We start from the raw sequence: 20,000 nt of genomic DNA on the forward strand, positions 1-20,000 counted from the left end.
ATATCTCACATTCGAATAATATTTTATATTTTGATATGTTTCTTTTTGTTTCTTTCAGTTTTGGCTACCCTGATCCAAACTATTTTACCAGAGTAACTAGCGAACTGGCCTCTAAAGGGATTACCCCAGATTCGGTCTCCAACAGAACCATAAAGAGACATATTGAAATAAGATACGGAAATGTTATTAGAACTTATGATTTGTAATCATTTTTATTTACATTGGATCAAATTTACTTTTGGCACACCAATTAAAAATTAAGCTAACAACTTAAAGGCACAAGTTTAACATAAAACTGTTTTTGGTGTCCATTCACATGGCTATTCCAAACATTAAAGCATTTTCTTATTAACTTCTATCTTCTAATTACTAATTTGGTTTTAAAATGAAAATTTGTTTTTTTCATTAACATTTAAAAACACTATTTTCATAGTGTAATGGCTACATATTCTACAGGATTCTTTGTGGACACCCTATATATATATATATATATATATATATATATATATATATATGTAATATGATTATATATATTTTTTTGGATTTTCAAAGCAACAAACACAAAATACAGACAAGTTTATTGTTGTTAAAATCAATTACCAGAAGATGTAAAAACAAAAATATATAAAAATATACGGAAACAAACTGAGATATGTTCATGCTAGTATTATGTTTTTTCTAAACAGTTCACTTTTTGTAAAAAACCTAAAGACAGTAAGTCAAGTACGATAACCATTACACCAGCTTGACCTGACTTTGAAAGAATGTTTTCTAATAAACTTATACTTAACATAAGGAAGCTGTCATATTAAACGACTGCATATGTGCAGTCGTGAAACAGTTGAAAACAGATAAAAATTTGGTAGCCTTCCACGTACCAATTTTTTAATGTTTACTCCTTAGCAACCCTTTTCTCCAGGTGAAAATCACGTTTCTGAATACCAAATATTATTACTCTTAGAAACCCACTCAATATATGTTACCATGACATAGGCTGACTTATATTCGGTGGATTTCTAACAGTATTTTGTATAATTTTTTAGTTTGAACTCATTTTTCCAAACTTAACGTATTTAACAGAGCGCTCACTGCCATTTGTATTTTTCACATGTAGCGATAAACACTGTATGATTTTTGAACCAATTAAACATTTTAGAGTAAATAAAAACACTAAAATCTTTTCCAGATAGGTAGAAGAGTAATTTATCTTGCCTTTGATAACATTTTTTTGTTATATTTTCGATTTTTTTTACCATTTCTTCATATGTCTGTGTCTTGTAATACAAACCTATTTTTCTAATAGACCAATTTCATAATTTTTGGAAGGTTCAAAAGAGAGTGGCCAACCTGATAGGTCCTGAACTGTCATCTAAGCTTCAGCCTCTGTCCCATCAACGAAATGTAGCATCCCTCTGCCTGTTCTACAAGTATTTTAATGGTGAATGCTCTGACAAACTGGAAGCACTTGTACCCCCTTGACATGAACACCCCCAACAAACCCGACATTCAGCAAAATCCCACCCCTTCACAGTAGAGATCCCTAGATGTAAGAGAGCCTTCTACTTCCCCAGAACTGCTAGACTTTGGAATTCCCTTTTGGGTTCCTGCTTTCCCAACTGTACTGACATGCAGAAGTTCAAGTGTGACGTGAACTGACATCTTGCTGCCCAACTCCCCACATAGTACCCCTGTAGCTTATGTCTCTGATAGTAGTACCTTATATCAAAGTGGCAATGTGCCTTGTTTGGGGTGAAAATGTAATTAAAAAAAAAATAATAATAATTTTAACATAAAACACAAGTATGTAATAATGTTTTTACCTGAAATATATTTGTTTGAAATTTCCTTATACTGCACAAGCACCTAAACTATATAAATATATATAAACTGTAACTATATAAACTATATAAATATATTTAAAAATATATTTGTTTGAAATATCCTTATACTGCACAAGCACCTAAACTTGATAATGCATTTTTCTACAAACTTGATAATGCATTTTTCTACAAACTTGATAATGCATTTTTCTACAAACTTGATAATGCATTTTTCTACAAACTTGATAATGCATTTTTCTACAAACTTGATAATGCATTTGCAAATGGGTATGAATGCATTTTTCTACAAACTCTGTACTAATTTGGGCAAATCGTTATGCCTTGACCTTCCAAAATGGCGACTTCAACTTGACTGGCAGATGCTGTATTCATGGCAGAAGTCAGAGGGAATGATTAGGCCTTGGAGCTATTTCCACTTATTTCTGGATGTGCTTTAATTCATGATGCCAGCGTTTTACAAGGTCATATGATAGGCTATCCTTACCGTAACTTTCTTTCAGTCAATCAAAAGTTTCCTATGATGTAGGTTAACAAACAACAAACATAGAAATGACAGGAAATACTTTAGTGCGTGGTTCTATATATCCTTATCAGAATTAGCATTGATAAACTGGAGGAGATAAGTCAATCGTCACTTAAATAAGAAATAATGAATAACAGATTGATAAAATCTAATAAATAAATATAAATAAATAATTGAAAAATTATAAATAACTAATAAGTAAATAAATAAATAATAAATAATTAACAATTAAATAAATAATAAATCAATAAATAATGAATAAATAAATAATTAATAATTAAATAAATAATAAATGAATAATAAATTAATAAATAAATGAATAATAAATTAATAAATAAATGGGTGATAAATAAATAAATAATAAATTAAAAAATAAATAATGAATAAAAAATAAATAATAAATAAATAATAATTAATAAATAAATTAATAAATAAATAAATGAATAAATAATCATAAATACATTAATAATAATAAATAAATAATAAATAATCCTAAATAATTATAATAAATAAATAATGAATAATAAATGATAAATAAATAATGAATAAATAATAAATAGATAATAAATTATTAATAAATAGATACTAAATAATAACTAAGTAAGTAATAAATAAATATTGAATAATAAATAAATATTAAATAATAAACACTTAAGAAATGATAAATAAATAAAAATCAACAAATAAAAATGAATAATTAATACATAGATAATAAATAGTTAATAAATAGATACTAAATAATAACTAAATAAAATAAATAAATATTAAATAATAAAGAAATTAAAGAAATGATAATTAAATAAATATAAATGAAGAAATAAAGAAAGAAAAAAATAATAAATTAATTGATAATAAATAAATGATAAGTAAATAAATCTTTACATGTGAATTTAAAACCAATGATAATTTTTTTAAATAATTTATCTTAAAAAAAAAAATGACTGAACCCATGTTTTAGACTTTTTAAAGATGAGGATGGATTGTTTGTTTTATTCAAACTACTCTTCTCATCTCAAATGATGTAACCATCTGACCTTTGTCAGATGAGAAATCTTAAGTCATGATTTTATTGTTTCTGTCGCAAGGACAAAGAATATATTAATAATCAAGACTTGTTAGAGATTGGGTTAGATTCAATGTATTTCATCTTACAGATATATTGGGTCATCAGGAGAGAATACACACCGTTTCAGGGCCTTCCTCTCAAACAGATCTAAATCAAGCTATGGCTTAAGTAAAGGGTTCTGTTTGAAATCTGTACAGATTCCTGAGTTCAACGAGATGCACAATCAGCAAAATGTAGTGAGAATAAAGCATCCAAGATGAAAACAATATTCGTATGATTTTGACTCTTCGAACTAATGTTCTAATCCTGCGTGTTCTTTGCAAAACGTTTCGGTTAATGTAACCTTCACCTTTCTTCAGGTGAATATTGCCAAACTTGGGAGGGGGGGGGGGCAGCACGCTTTCGTTCTGTCAGCCATAACTGGGTAGAAGTCTCTATCACGAATTTAGGAACTTTAAACACATTGCTGCATCTAGATGTAAGTATTTTTATTTTATTTTATAAGCACACACCACCACAAAATATATTTGAAATTGAAACCCACTGCTGCATCTAGATGTAGATGTTTTTATAGGACACTAAAAAAAAAAAATTGAAATCAGAACGCATGAGGCAGCCATTTTTGATTTTGTGGAAAAAAAATCTCAAAACTCGTAAATGAAAACATTATTCTGAACTAGCAGGACCTGTTAACCGGCGTTGCCTGGTGGTAGTACCCCCATGTAAAAAATTAAAGTACAGCTGTTGTTGCCCAACTCCTAACCTCCTAATGTTAATTTTTATTTTAAACAATATATACAGAATTGGTTTATTTTATAAACAATATAAATAGAACACTTTAGATTTTGAAATAATGTAAACCTTTTTAAATTTAATTTTAGACAACAGAAACAAATTTTTTTTATAATTTTGAAATAAATATTGTTCACAGACATTTTTCAATATATATACCTAAAACAAGATAAAATTGGGGGGAAATTATGCAAAACAAATTTATTTAGCCTTGTGACCTATTTGTGTTTAAAAATAAAAACAAAATATTTAATATGTTAATGTGTAACGTTAACAGGAAAAGGTGGTGAAAGAAAGGAAATGCTTTTGTCGATTGACCCACAGCAAACTTAGGACGTTACAGACCTTCAAAATAACGCCTTTAAAACATGCGTATCATGAGACATGAATGACTTTGCAAACCAAATAAGCAAACTATTATATATTATAAAAAAACAATATGGTTTAGTTTTAGTTTTTTTACTTTAGCATGGCTACGATGATGACAACACTCCTCTATCTCTCTCTCTCTCTCTCTCTCCATGATGACGACACTCCTCTATCTCTCTCTCTCTTGCTCTCTCTCTCTCCATCTCCCTGTCTCACTCTCTTTCTCTCTCTATCTATTTCTATCTCCCTGTCTCTCTCTCTCTCTCTATGTCTGTGTATATTTGCTTCCATAGCCTCTCGCTCTCTAGCACGGCTTTCTATCTCTCTCTCTCTTTCTATCTGTCTTCATATATATTTGTTTACATACTCTGTCGCTCGCTGTTATGTCAAACCTCAAATATCGTGCTTACGTTTTTATTTTTTTTAGAAAACAATAATTGTAATTAACATTAATATAGTAAATGAAGTTCTCTCTCTCTCTTTCTCTCTGTATATTTGTTTACATACTCTGTTGCTCACTCGCTGTTATATCATAATATCAAATATCGTGTGTACATGATTTTTTTTGCAGAAAAAATAATTGTAATTAACATTAATATAGTAAATGTAGTAATATATTTTGAAAACGAAAAAAACAAAAAAAACTATTGGTTTGTTATAAGTTTATACAATTGGAGCACATAAAGAGAACGCCCATGTTTGCAAATGTCTAGCATGTTCGTTTATTTAATAAGATATGTATTCCCAAATAAACGATTTGTTAGCTCATAGCCAATGAAAACTGTAAAAGGGAGAATAATTATCTTGTGACGTGGAATGGGAAGGTAATGTTTTGTATATGAGTTTATGATTCTGTTAAGGAAAACTTAGTTATATTGTGTATATATCTTCCGGGTGTAGACTGGGGGCGGTATGAGGATTGTAGAATAAAAACAACTTCCTCTAAAGATGTTGGCGATCATGCTGATGGTTCTCCTAGGATGCAATGTAGGATTTTATCATAAAGGTGTTCTAAAATTACATAAGCTGGTGGATAATAGTTTAGAAATAATAAATTTGTATGTGGCATCTGCGGTTGTAAACCTATGGTAATTTAGTCCAGAGAGGGGATTTTTGCAATCCAAATATTATATATTCTGAATAATCTAAAAAACATACTGAAATTCAAATTTTTCAAATTTTTTTTCTGAGTTTGTAAATGCTTATGGGATTTAAAAAATGTTATGCTTTTCTTAAATTGAAATAATGGATGTTAACTTGTATTCATTTGTTTTCTCTTCTTTGATTTCTGTAATAATTTTTATTAATATAACTCTTGAGTGTTGGTGGAGGTATGCACTCTCTTTGTGTGTTTTTGTTCATTTTATGAAATTAAATAATTTTATGCTTTTCTTCAGATAATATATGATAATCACCCTTTTAACACTTCAAAAGAATTTATTTGGAGTGAACAAAAATAAAAACAAAATGTTCATTTAATTTTATTTTATAATTTTGTTTTTCTTGAATTGAAATGTTTATTTTTGTTATTTTTTAAATCTTATTTGATTTATTGAATAATTTGCTAGTTTAGTGTTTTTTATTCATTTTATGAAATTAAATAATTAAATAAAAACAAGATGTTTATTTTTGTGAATTTTTTTATTTTATTTTAATTCATAAGTTCTCTAACAATTACTAAGAAATATTAATAATTTTTACTGTTGTACAGTGGCGGAGATATACACTCTCTTTTTTATGAATCATACAATTGAATAAAATTTGACTTTATTCTACAGATTTATTTTTGCAATAAAATGAATGTCTATTTTTCTCAAATTAAAATATCCATTTTGTTGTCCGACAGAGATTAACGATTTGCAGAAAACTAACACCAATTCCAAATAAATAAACAGTAAAATACATATCAAATAAAAATGGCTACCTACATCAAAAATTATGAAAAGTTACTGAGTAGACTTAATTTTTTGGAAATTGCACTCAAATGTACTTAATGGGTCCATTCTTAGGTTTTGTATTGGAATATCTTCAATAAGTATTGATAATTGTAAAAATCAGATTAAATAAGCGATTTTGATTAAAGTTAACGCCTTATACAGCCTAACACCACAAGTGCATTTGAAAAGTTTTATTACCACACAAGCAGAAAGACCCAACATATAAAATCAACAATAGTTTCTTTGATATGACAGGGGTGCACTCGAAATAATTGTTTCTGTTTAGAGCACAATTGAACCAGGATACTTGACTTTTGCATTTTAAACTTTGATTCAGGCTATTATATAAAATAATTTTATAAAATCAACAGTAGGTTCTCTACAGAACTCTCAGAGAGTTAGAGTTAAGATAGTTAGTTTATCAGGAATAAGACTGTCCGATCAGCCATCTTTTTTTACGTCCATAATGGACGTATTTTAGAAAGATGTAGAAACGACAAGAGAAACGTTTGCAAACTGCGAGGGAAATTACAATCCTGCGAACATAAAGCCATGATATTAAAAATGTAAAATATATCCTGCTATTTGCTATTTCCTTTGGCAAGAAGTATTTTCGTTTACAGAACCAGAAGTCGGAAGAAAAATACAAGATGATATGCTTACCTATGTTTGGTGTAGATAAGGATGGTTAAAGAAATGTTTATTTGTCCCATTTGTGGACTGATATTCACATGGGAGACGAATCGAAGTATGTATTTTAAACATACTTTTAAAGATAAACAATGAGATTGGCATGTTTATGTAAAGTGTGTAACTAATACAGAAACGGTTATGATATATTCACGCAAATAATCGAGTTGGAGTCAGTTTAACCAGGGATCAATGTAGCGATCAGTCGTCACTTTTACATCCATTAATGTATTATACTCACTTTTACCTCACTTTTATCTTGATGGATGCATTTTAGAAAGATGAAACCAGAAAGGAGAAACGTCTGCAAACTCCGAGGGAAGTGTGGATACATGTAAATAAAGTTATGTAAAAGTATTAATGGTGTTTCCTTCGAAGTGATATCTTCTTTTAGTATTTTACAGATCCTTCAAGCAAAGACAAACCGCTGGAAAACAAACTATAAAGTAACCTGTACTTTGTCCATACACCATGCAGACGAGGATACGTTTGTGAACTCTGTGTTTTAAAGTTTTTTTTTTTTTTTTACACAGTGATCACCACTTATCAAGGCCCGGAAGCCACTCAGGGATAAGGGTTATTGCAAGTACATTACGTTAGTGTGGAGATTTGATGAAGTGTTTACTTAAGGGGGCGGTTCATTAGGAATTTGTTAACGTTGGACTTGAAGACATCCAAGTTGTAGTCCGGTGGGAAGCAGGCAGACGGAACAGAGTTCCACAGGCGTGCAGTTCTAAGAAAGAAGCTTTGTTCATGGAATCCACGTGAAAGATTGGCGAGGGGGACCAGAGATTGGAGTTCAGACGAGTACCTGCCATGGAAATAACGATAAAACAAGAATAGGCTCGCAACGTCTCTTCTGTGGGAGAGAGGTTGCAGGGTAGAGAAAAAGGCATCCCCCACTAAGCCACGAAGTACAAACACTCATACACACACTCACGCAAGAGACGAATAAAAGCATTTTATACATACATTTAAAGAGACACGTTTGGTGTGTGTGTGTGTGTGTGTGTGTATATATAAATATATATATAGCCGCGACCCTAAGTATGAACATTACACGTAAATTATATGAATACCATATATACACATAAGGACGCCGCACATATATTTGTAATACATTTTAACTACTGTGTGTATGCACTATACGATATTGCTGTAACATAGAGACATGTCACAGATACATTTAAAGAGATCAGTGGCATTTTGGTTGTATGTATACGCATGTGTAGACCATAACTTGAAGAAATGTAATTTCTACTTTTGAACAAAAGAAAAGCAATTGATCACCAAGGTTTGATGATGTCTTTATTGTGTAAAATCTACGCTTAAGCGAATGTTACCTGCCGACATGGGAAAAAATTGTTTGCTGGTCATTAGTATGGAAGCCTCTAATCGACAAAATGTTTTTACAAGTGAATCACCACTTATCAAGGCACGAGGCCATTTGAGGATAAGGTTTAATGAGTGTAAGGTGGTTACTGGTACAACAGTGTAGTAATCGTTAATGGTGGAAATTTGGTATGATTTGATTATCTAAGACTAGCCTGGGCGCCCGGCGTTGCCCGGGTGTTTGAAGGTGTGTATTGAGCAAAAAAAACAAAAAAAACGTTGTAGTAGGTAGGCAGGCTCAAACCCTTACTGCGAAGAAGGAAAAGAACGAAAAAAAAAACAAAAAAAATCATGCCGTCTTTGCCATTGCGTCCATCATCAAACCAGAAGTGGCGAAGGTTTAAATTAAGGCTAGTCAATCGAAAAGAGGGGATGACTTTCGAAAATATCGGCGAAAAAAGTGACCCCTTTTTGTAGAAAAGTGCCCAGTTGAGAGTGAAGGAATTAATATTTTAGCCAATTTTTTTATATTTGTCGCTCGAAGGGTCGAGCTTGAAAATGATATCGATCTTGTGAGAATCTATCGCCTCTGTCAAAAGTTTTAGGCATACATACATACATACATACATTTAAACAGACATTATTTATTTATGAGATTTATATTATAGATGACGACTCAACAAGAACTTGTTTACATTGGACTTGAATACGACCATTTTCTGGCCAGCTGGAAAGCAGTCCAGCAGAACAGAATTTAACTGCCAGGCAGTTCTAGGAAATAACTTTGTTTTTATGAAATTTTGGCATAGATTGAGTTGAAAGGCGGCTCTGAGGATGAAGAAATGAAGATTCCCACGAGAATACCATCAGGGTGAAGAGGTCATCTCGAGACAAGACAAGAGCCACACCCAGATCCAACATCTCAGGTATGATTTTCTTCTTGATATACAGACCCTAATGACTGGCCATCTTTACGTCCTCATGAGACCACTTTTAAAGAGGAGATTTTGCTGGTTTGGCCACATTACACGACACAACCCAGGAGAGTTCATCATTTTCGTATTAATTCGGGTTCATATGATTTAATATAATCTCTCTGAATGAAATTGGTATATTTATTTATTTATTGTTTATTTATTTATTTCTTTTTATTCGTTTGCTTCAGGGGATTAATGCAAATCCTTAACACACGTTACACGTTTTGAATTCTAATTCTGATTTGTCAGAAAAACGGACAATAACAGTCTTTTCACTATGCACAAATAATAGCCATTGTTAAGATACAACTGAGGAAGGGCGGAAGTTACATCGACTGAAACGTAGTGAAAATAATAATAAAGCTGAAAACAGTAGTCCGAGCAATCTAAATAATGCATGCTATCAATCCGCATCTAAAAACTTCAAGATTCATCAGGTTTATTTTAATAACATAATATTTGATTGAATACGAATGATCGTGATTCGCATCGGAAAAAAATTGATACTTCTTCGTTATTATAGCGAAATCCGACAGCCGAAAAATTAAGTTTTTATTAAAAAACAATGATAACTACTTACTTTTTTGTTGTTAATTTCAACAATAAGTAATGTTATCTAATTGTCATTTAAAAATTAGTTAAATATTTCTTGTATATTACATAAAACACGTATTTCCATGGTTCAATAAAATAATAATTCCGGCCATCTTTGTTTTGTCATGTATTACAGATATAGCTTGTAATGTGTAGAGGACTAGGACATATAAATCTTAATCCCGTTACAAAAGAAAAATAATGAAACGAATGGAATGAAGGAAACAAAAACTCAATTGCTGGGTAAGATAAACATGCCATTTATTTACTGGTGAAAGAATGAATGTTTTAGGTGTAACACGTGTTCATGTCCGCGCGGGTGTAACCATCGTTTGTTGCGGGACTGGTGGTGTAGAAAGAAAAAGGAAATGTGTGTTCATCTCACATTCGGGTCACTATCGTTTGTTCGCATGTGGGAAGAGAAGTGAGTAATGTAGTGGAAATGGGAATAATAGTCAAGCGTGTAGACAAAGACATATTAGCAGTCAGCTACGCGGAGGTGTTCTCTGGCACAAGTTGTAGACAGAGAAAGAGTGTGAATGTCAATCCAGTTCATGGAGAGAGAAAGCGTATAAAGTGTACGTACGGTCTGTTAGCTTTTTGTCCCACATAAAAAGAAAAAGGGCTGGAAACAGCTTGTCTCTTGCTTTTATAGTTGTTTCCAGTGGTCTTTTGCGCGTGTGTGGGTTTCATTTGAAAAGGGAAGTGACGTTGTCCTTGATTGCGTGCGTGTGTGTGAGTACATGTGTGTACGTTAGCGTGTGTGTGTATACACGTGAATGTGAGTGTATATACGCGAACTTGAATATATGTACGTGTGTGGACGTGCACTCGTATGTTTGTGTGCGCATATGTATATGACAAGTAATATAGCTTGAGATGTGAACGCGTGTTTTTGTGTGAGGCTAGAAAAGGCTCGCGCAAATGTTAATAAAGAAGGATTTATTAAAATCAGAACGGATGACAAATAAAAAAATGAACATAACATATAATTTATAGTTTGCGTTTTTTTTTTTTTTTTAAGTTTTTATTAGCTGAAAAAATATCCTGCTGATTCAGTGTATGCAAGTTTATTTGAAAACCGTCGAAATTAACCTAAGTTCTGGACAGTTTTCAAAAATGAATTACCTCCCCTGCTAATATAAGCGCTCTTTAGTTATCTATGTAAGCTAAAATTGCTAACTTTTTTGGAAACTATTTTCTTTAATAATTAATTTTCTATCTCATCGTTTTTCATAATTTTTGGATATATTCATTACTGTGATATGACAATGCAGGAGATATCATGTTTCACTTGAAATTCAACCTTTCAATTTTCGAATTTCGCTACAACAGCGAAGAAGCGCCAAAAACTTACCATACAAATTTTATCAACAAGTCCTGTTGAATTTCTCTCTTGTGTTTTTCTCTCTCAATAATATATAAGTATAAGTCCAAGTGTGCTTTAAAAAAAACCTTCATTCTACTAAAAGGCAACGAGTCTCTAAGAGAACAATGGCTGTCTTAAAAAAAAAAAGAATGAACAAGGGGAAGTAATTCATTTCCGGAAAGCATAAAAGGAGATTGAAGAGTTCTCTTTTTTATCATAATCTGTCATATTATTTCTCCATTTCATAAAAATTGTATTGTGTACAGAACTTCAGCAGACATGTCTGTCGACAAAAATATCATATGATTATCTCCCCTGACTGAGATACAGTAATACCCAACATGACACATTTTATTAATTTTGCTTCTAATATTTCTAAAATATAATCAGAAAAAAACAGATAATAGTATTAATTCCACTATGAAGCAATAATAGTCATTGTCAAGATGCAGCTGAGAAAAGTCGGAAGTTACATCGACTAAAACGTTGTTAAAATGTAATATATAAAAGGTTATATGTCTATCTTTCTCTCTGTCTTCATATTTTTAAACTCCGTCTCTTCTGAAACTAAAAGTCACAGAGCGGCACTAGGGGCCTCAAATAATTGAATTTTTATCAACTGTTTTTTTATGGGTTAGCTGGTTAAAATAGTTTTTAAAAGAGGTCAAAATTTGAAAAAAAAATCGTTATACATTTTGTACATTCATCTTAGTTTATTTTAAATCAGTTCATATGTGTGTCACGTTGGTACAGTGGTAACGTCACCAGCTTTGAATGCTACAGTTTTGCTTTCGGTTTTGATCCTAGCTGATAGCACCCAAATACTTTGTTTTTTTTACTTTTGAAATCACGGCGCTATAATACTATATACGAAATCTGGACAAATTAAAATATCATATTTAAGTGTATTTTACGATCGGGCAAAACTGGGCGCCCACCGCACCTCACCCCACTTCTCTAGTAACAATTAAGCTGAGAACAGTAGTCTGAACAATTTAAATAATGCATGTTATCAATCAGCATCTAAAAAAAATTCAAAAACAAAAAATGTATTAATTTAAAATCTAATAAAAATTTAAAGATAACAAACTCACACATTTATTTGTGGATTACATTTATTCAAATAATAACGGAAAGATATCAAATAATTTTACAAAAAGCAAGCATAATAAAACAACCAAGAATTATATTTGGCATCGAATCTCTTAGAAGTCAGGATATATTTAATCGCAGTATGTTTTATCGGATTTTTTATGCCATAACGTTTGATCGAATATGCATGATCATGACATACCCTGGAAAAATTATCATAAAAACTATATCCAGTCTTGCTGAATTTCTGTCCTTTGTTTTTCTCTCTGTAATGAATAATTTGGAGTATGCTTTAAAAATCTTCATTCTACTAAGAGATATGGAGGTAACGTGTCTGTATTTATTTGCTTCCCCACGACAGCAAATTAGGCATGAGGCCGTTTTTTAATATGGAGAGGGGGGAGGGGAAAAGGAAAGGGGGACCAGCTCCTCAAGGGAGAGGAGGGGGGAGCTGGTAGTGAGAGCCTCTTGGTATATAGCGTTGCCCCTACATGGACTAGAAACTCATTGCCACAAGGACAATGGTCTTTGCTTGCAGCATCTGCCGGAACAGATACTACACTTTGAGATATTAAATTTTTTATTCACAAGAAAAAATATAATTGGGAAAATGAACAAAAAATTTAGGCACAAGGCCAACTCAAAAAGAAGAGGGGGTAAGGTTGGTTGGTCTATCTCGTCTCTGTTGGAAATTAAATTTTTTTTTTGGTCTGAAGGCCACAAAAAAGGCCTCCCAGGTCGAACTGACGTGTCTCTAAGAGAACAATGGCTGTCTAAAAAGAAAGAATAAACAAGGGGAAGTAATTCATTTCCAGAGAGCATAAAAGGAGATTGAAGAGTTCTTATTTTTTATCATATTCTTATATTGTTTTTCCAGTTCATGCATAAAGAATTTTAGCAGACATGTTCGTCGACAAAAACATCATACGATTATCTCCCTTGACTGAGATCCGGTAATACCCAACATAAAACATTTTATTAATTTTGCTCCTTATATTTCAGAAATATAATTTTGGTAAATCACAGATTTTTTTGTCGTATATGAAATCATCATTGCGTTTTTGCGTGTTGTAACATTTTAAGCGGCAGGTCGATTGAGTCTTCCATCATTTGACACTAGAATTAATAAAAAGAAAAGAATGTTAAAAGTAAAGAAAAAACTTGTGTTTGTTAACAATTTTTTGAATAGAAAAATTTGTAGCATATTAAATGCCTCTATAATATTCTGCTTATTTCTTAGTTAATTCATACGTTACGCTTTGAAAAAGGCCAAATACAATTTTGATGGCCAAACTGCTTAAAAAAAGGCCAAATACAATTTTTGAAAGTCAAACTGCTTTAAAAAAAAAAAAAACGGCCAAATACAATTTTTTTAAAAGTCAAACTGCTTAAAAAAACACGGTCAAATACAATTTTTTAAAGTCAAACTGCTTCAAAAAACACCAAAAACAATTTCTGCTTAAAAAAAAAAAAAAAATGGTCAAATATAATTTTTTGAAGGTCAAACTGGTTCAAAAAAGGCCAAATACAATTTTTAAGGCTAAACTGCTTAAAAAAAGGCGAAATATTTTTTGAAAGCCAAACTGCTTCCAAAAAAGGCAAAATTCAAGTTTAGTCAATCACGCATCAAGATTTGTCTGTGTAATGCACCGATTGTGCAAGGTTCACAGTCTGGTTTCAATCAAAGGCTGATTTACAGAAATCTTTGTGCCTTTTTTTCATTATCGCCTTTTGCTGTGATTGCTTTCCGGCGACTTCTAATGTAAAGGTAAGTTTTGCGATGATGGGATCATTAGACCTCATGTTAGATATTGGCAAGTAACTCCGAGAAGAACAACATTCGACGTATTGCACACATGCAAATTCAAGTTAGTATAGATTAGTTTGTTGAGATTAAAAATTGTTTTTGAGATAAATGCTTATATTGAAATAAACCAGAAGTATCAGTGTTTAGAAAAATAATATAAACAAATGTGAAGAATGCGGGAATGTCCACCATTGTCTAACGCAATGCATAATTTGAACCAGAAATATGTGAGAGAATATCGGTCAAAGAAATATTAAACATCCAATAGGAAAATAAAGAGACGTATTTAAACACCCATCTCTTCCCTACAACGATATAATATACACCATCTTTGGTGTCGTTTATATACACATGATTATATAACATATTGTGTATAGCTGCCAATAGCGTAGTGGTTAGAAGCCTTGACTGTCATACAGATGGTTGGGTTTCAATCCTAGCTTGAGGTAGTTGGCTGTCTAGTCGCACTGATGAGCTGTCACTGCACGTTGTCACCTCCTCAGGTCCAACACACATCTTCAACATCTATGCTCACCTACCAACGTCAAAAATGTTTTCTATGAAGAGCTCGATGTGAGGATCAGACTAATCCTAGAAAATGAGAATATGTTCCTGCTTGGAGACTTCAATTTCTGAGTGGGTGTAGACCACAAATCTTGGCCACACTGCATTGGACACTTTGGCGTTGGCAAGCTCAATGAGAATGGTTAGCGTCTACTGGAGCTTTGTTCCTGCAGAAACCTGTGCATTACCAACATCTTCTTTGGCACCAAGTTACACGACAGAATGTCCTGGAGACATCCCAGATCCAAGCATTAGCACCAGCTGGATTTTGTGCTGGATTTTGTCATCCCCTGGAAATCCATGGTGAACCAGGCGCTTATCACATGCAGTTACCACAGTTACTGATTGCGACACTGTCCATTCCCTGGTCAGCAGCATCCTCAACTGATCCATCGCTCCAAGCAGAATCATCACCCCTGTGTTGATACATCAGGAGTGATGATGCAGGAAGCGCGTGAACGGTTTTTCAAGGCCATCAACAAGGCTCTGGATGATTGCCCCACAGACTTCGCCCAGGCATGTTGAGACATCATCCGGGATGCTGTGTACAAGGCTGCCATTGACACCTTTGGGAAAAGGACAAAAAAACGAAGACTGGTTCGAGGCAGGGATAGAGAAGATAGAACATGCCATCATTGCAAAGGGAGCAGCTCATTTGGAGTACAAGAGACAGTCCTGTGATAAGACACTAGCCATGTACAGAGAAGCCCTCAACAATACCAAGAGGATCTCTCGCAAGTGCACCAATGACTACTGGCTGAGATTATGCAGAGACATTCAGACAGCAACACCAAGGCCATGTATGATGGGATGAAGAAAGCCTTTTGTCCCAGCATCTTCAATGCTACACCCATCAAGTCTACGTCTGGAGACATCATCAAAGATCACAGTAAGCAAATGGAGAGATGAGCTGAGCACTACCAAGAGCTATACTCAAGGGAAAACGACATCAGTGACAAAGCTATTGAGAACACAACACCATTACCCATCATGGATGAGCTCGACTCCTCACCCACGATCGATGAACTGATGAAGGTCATTGGATCACTCTCCTGTGGAAAAGCTCCAGGCAGTGATGCAATTCCACCAGAAATTTTGAAAGCAGGAAGGGAGAACTCATCCTTGGGTCATCTCTATGAGCTTCTGTTACAGTGTTGGGAAGAGGGCGCGATACCCTAGGATATACGGGATGCAAAGATCGTTGCACTCTACAAGAACACGGGCGATTGTAGTGACTGTAACAACTAATGCGGAAACTCCCTCCTCAGCGTTGAGGGCAAAGCCTTTGCACAGGAGGTCTTCAACCGCCTTCAACTGCTAGCTGACCATGTTTACCAAAGTCACAATGTGGGTTTCGGGCCAAAAGATCAACGATTGATATGGTATATATATATTATTCCTTAATTAGAATTCATTTTTGAGATGAGCATTATATATATTAATTTTTTTTTTTTTATTTCGGACTACTAGTCTCATCTTTATTAGTTGTTGTTTTGTTGGCCGAAACGTTGTGAATAAACAATCCAATAAAAAAATGGAAAACAACAACTAATAAAGATGAGACTAGTAGTCCGAAATAAAAAAAAAATTAACGATTGACATGGTGTTCTCAAGGCAGCTGCAAGAAAAGTGCCGTGAACAGAGAAGTCCCTTCATTGACCAAGGCATTTGATTTTCACCCTCCTTCTCAGGATTGGATGTCTCCCCAAACTCCTTAAGGTTATAATATCATTCCATGATGACATGATGGGCACTGTCCAGTACAATGGATCCTCCTCGGACACCTTCCTAATCAAGAGCGGCATGAAGCAAGGATGCATCTTGGCACCTACACTCTTTGGCATATACTCCTCTTTGCTTCTGCGCTATGCATTCCACGAGTCAGACGACGGCGATTTTCTCCACACTTGGAGCGACAGTACCCTATTCAACCTTGTCCGTCTCAGAGCGAAGACAAGGATGCACAAAGTGATTATTAGAAAGATGCTTTTCGCGTATGATGCGGCTTTTGTTGCTCATTCTGAGGAAAGTCTTCAACGACTCATCTTCCGCTTTGCGAATGCATGCACAGAGTTCTCCCTCACTATCAATCTGAAGAAAACCAACATCATGAGCCAAGATATCAATACCACCTCTAAAATAACTATTGGCGACCACACCCTGGAGGTGGTAGACAAGTTCACATATCTTGGATCCACCATCACCAGCAACTTGTCTCTAGACGCAGAACTCAACACTACCAACTCAACATAAGGATAGGCAAAGTAGCCACTACCACGGCCAAGAGAGTGTGGGACAATACTTTGCTGACACTAAACACAAAGATAAGAGTGTGCCAGGCCTGCACACTTAGTACTCTTCTTTATGGGAGTGAGTCCTGAACTTTGTACTCACACCAAGAATGAAAACTGAATGCTTTCCATATGTGCAACCTCAGACGTCTTTTAGGCATCGCCTGGCAGGATCAAGTTACAAACGCAGCCATCTTGTCTCAGGCTGGCATACCAAGCATGTTTGCCATTTTAGCTCAAGAACCGCTGGTCATGTGTGCAGGATGAAAGTTGGTCGTATCCCAAAATACATCCTGTATGGCGAGCTGGTCTCTGGAACACAATCAATCAGATGGCGAACTCTGCGCTACAAGGACACCTGCAACAGAGACCTGATAACGTATGGCATTCAGCTAAAAGATCTCGAGTTAGAATCATCGGATCGCACAGCCTAGCAAGCAAAGGTCAAGGATGGCATCAAATTTGCAGAAAAGACGAGAGAAAGACGTGAAGAAAAGATGTGAACATTTATATAGATGCATTTTGAACAACCGGCCGCAGTTAATACGTAACACTTAACATATATCCAAACTGAGACGTAGTAGGGGGCTCTGGCTAGGGGTAGTACCTTTGGCAGCTTGGCATGCTGTGTCCTACCTGTTACGGCAGATAAGCACCACAAGACCTCATCCATTTCCTAATCTCTCATGTGCTGACTCCAAGCGTCACACCCGGTGCACCACTTCAGCTAGCGGGTTAAACCATGTGAGGGGGTAATGTTTACACTGCACCAATAATCTAGGCAGAGGAACTTCTGCAAATGATCAATGGCTAGAGGGCAGAGGAGGTTAATGATCTAACAGCTAAGTGTAGAGAAGTAAACCTACCAAAGCAAGAGTGGAGCCCTAAAAGCAAATCAGCGTGCTGTGCTAACTAACCTCGGCAACTCCTGCAGCCAACTGGTGCCAAACGTACTGCTCTGCTTTTCTTTGGAATGCACCAGCGAGGTCGAGAGTACTGGGCAGGTTAGAACCTTCATACACTTTTCCAAGGCACATGCTCTGAAGAAGTCACTTCATAACATAACAACCTTCATGTGCGATTCTCTATCATCTATTAAGATGGAAGGATGCCAACAATGTCCAAACTATACGAGCCGCTATTCTTTCACATTGCATTCCACTTATTCAAGAAATAAAAACAATATATTTTTTTATAGATCAACTGTGTTGTGGTTTTAATTTGCTGTCAGTGTGTGTATATAACTTGTACCAGCGGCAAAAGTAGATGTTAACAATTATATAGACCGGACAAACACATTTTGAACAACCGGCCGCAGCTAATACGCAACACTCAGCATATGTCCAAACTATATGAGCTGCCATTCCTTCACATTGCATTGCACCAATTCAAGAATTGTTCTTTAAGAAAGAAACTGAAGAACTTACACGAAATTATTTGTTCCTTAAGTAGGGATTACTCGCATATGACTTCCTCCGAAATGTGTAACTGCACTTACGGCAACATTTCATGCCTGTAAAATATGAAAATAAAATTGCATTTTCATAAAAGAAAAAATTAGTTAAAATATGAAAATAAAATTGCATTTTTATAGAAGAAAAAAATTAGTTAAAATATGAAAATAAAATTGCATTTTTATAGAAGAAAAAAATTAGTTAAAATCTGAAAATAAAATTGCATTTTTATAGAACTAAATGTATATAACTACAATATGGTCGTCTTCAAGTCCAATGTAAACAAGTTCTTGATGAGCCGTTCCCCTTAAGTAATCCATTTTACCAAATTTCCACTACTAATAATTAATACGTCATTGTCCCATTGACCACTGTACACTTATTAACCCTTATCCTCGAATGGCCTCTGGGCTTTGATAAGTGGTGACTCCTTTGTAAAAATAAATCACATTATAACAGAGATTCAGTGTCCATTCAAACCTAACCAACACTTGGAATATTATATTTATAAAAAAACGCATGTTTACCCCAAAATAAAGCATATCCCCCTATAACATAAGGAACTAGTATGATAGGGGCCAACTTTATTGAAGCTAACCTGGGTGGGGAGTTTAGCAGCAAGATTTTTATTTACATTACATTTGAAGTTTTGTGTGCTGATACTGACGAAGAAACTAGGAGCAGACAGGGAATTTCAAAGGTTTTAGGAAATAAGCTATTAGAATAAGAACATGTCTGGCACCTCTAAACCCCTACAATGAAGGGGTGGAATTCTGCTGCTAGTCGGGTATGTCAGAAGCATTTATGTTGAGGGGGTACAATTTCAATGATTTCATTATATTAATTTATTTTATATGTTCTATCTTATTCATGAAATATTATGTATACTAGTTGTGTCAACCTGGCGTCGTCCGGGATGCAATGAAAGCATTTAATTAAAAAAATAAATTTTTGTGCATAAGGTAGGCAATTCCTGTTATATTCTTTCGTCTAAAAATATGAGTCGCTGATTATTATTGTTAGGAGATTATTTAAAATGTTTTATATTAGCAATAGTCTCTCGCTCCTAGACAAGATTCAAAAGAGATTCGCCAACCTGATAGGTCCTGAACTGTCATCTAAGCTCCAGCCTCTGTCCCATCAACGAAATGTTGCGTCCCTCTGCTTGTTCTACAAGTACTTTTATGGTGAATGCTCTGACGAACTGCAAACACTTGTACCTCTCCGACGTAACTACCCCAGACAAACCCGACAAGCTACTAAGTCTCATCCCTTTACAGTAGAGATCCCTAGGTGCAAGAA

At 34.1% G+C, this 20,000-nt stretch overlaps 2 protein-coding genes across 3 annotated transcripts in view; one reads left to right on the top strand and one right to left on the bottom strand.

Annotated features, from left to right (window-relative positions):
• The window catches only part of LOC145246168 (uncharacterized), a 197,582-nt gene extending 195,797 nt beyond the window's left edge, over positions 1–1,785 (top strand). Inside the window, exon 12 of one of the 2 annotated variants that reach the window (XR_013863103.1) lies at positions 59–1,785. Coding sequence is in view for 1 of the 2 variants with exons in the window: in XM_080108035.1 (XP_079964161.1) it covers positions 59–206 (148 nt within the window). In the remaining variant the exon portion in view is untranslated. The remainder of the gene's footprint in view (positions 1–58) is intronic. The other variant, XM_080108035.1, reaches the window with a different exon arrangement.
• A 9,876-nt stretch (positions 1,786–11,661) lies between these two features.
• Positions 11,662–20,000, bottom strand: part of LOC145245674 (zonadhesin-like) — a 248,332-nt gene continuing 239,993 nt past the window's right edge. The window contains exons 43-44 of the mRNA XM_080107232.1: positions 18,672–18,757; positions 11,662–13,698 (exon numbers count right to left, since the gene is read on the bottom strand). Of these exons, the coding sequence (XP_079963358.1) occupies positions 18,678–18,757 (80 nt within the window). The 3' untranslated portion in view covers positions 11,662–13,698; positions 18,672–18,677. The remainder of the gene's footprint in view (positions 13,699–18,671; positions 18,758–20,000) is intronic.

Source organism: Euprymna scolopes, chromosome 23 (genome assembly GCF_053919585.1).
Source record: "Euprymna scolopes isolate OS-2025 chromosome 23, ASM5391958v1, whole genome shotgun sequence".
NCBI classification, from domain to species: domain Eukaryota; kingdom Metazoa; phylum Mollusca; class Cephalopoda; order Sepiida; family Sepiolidae; genus Euprymna; species Euprymna scolopes.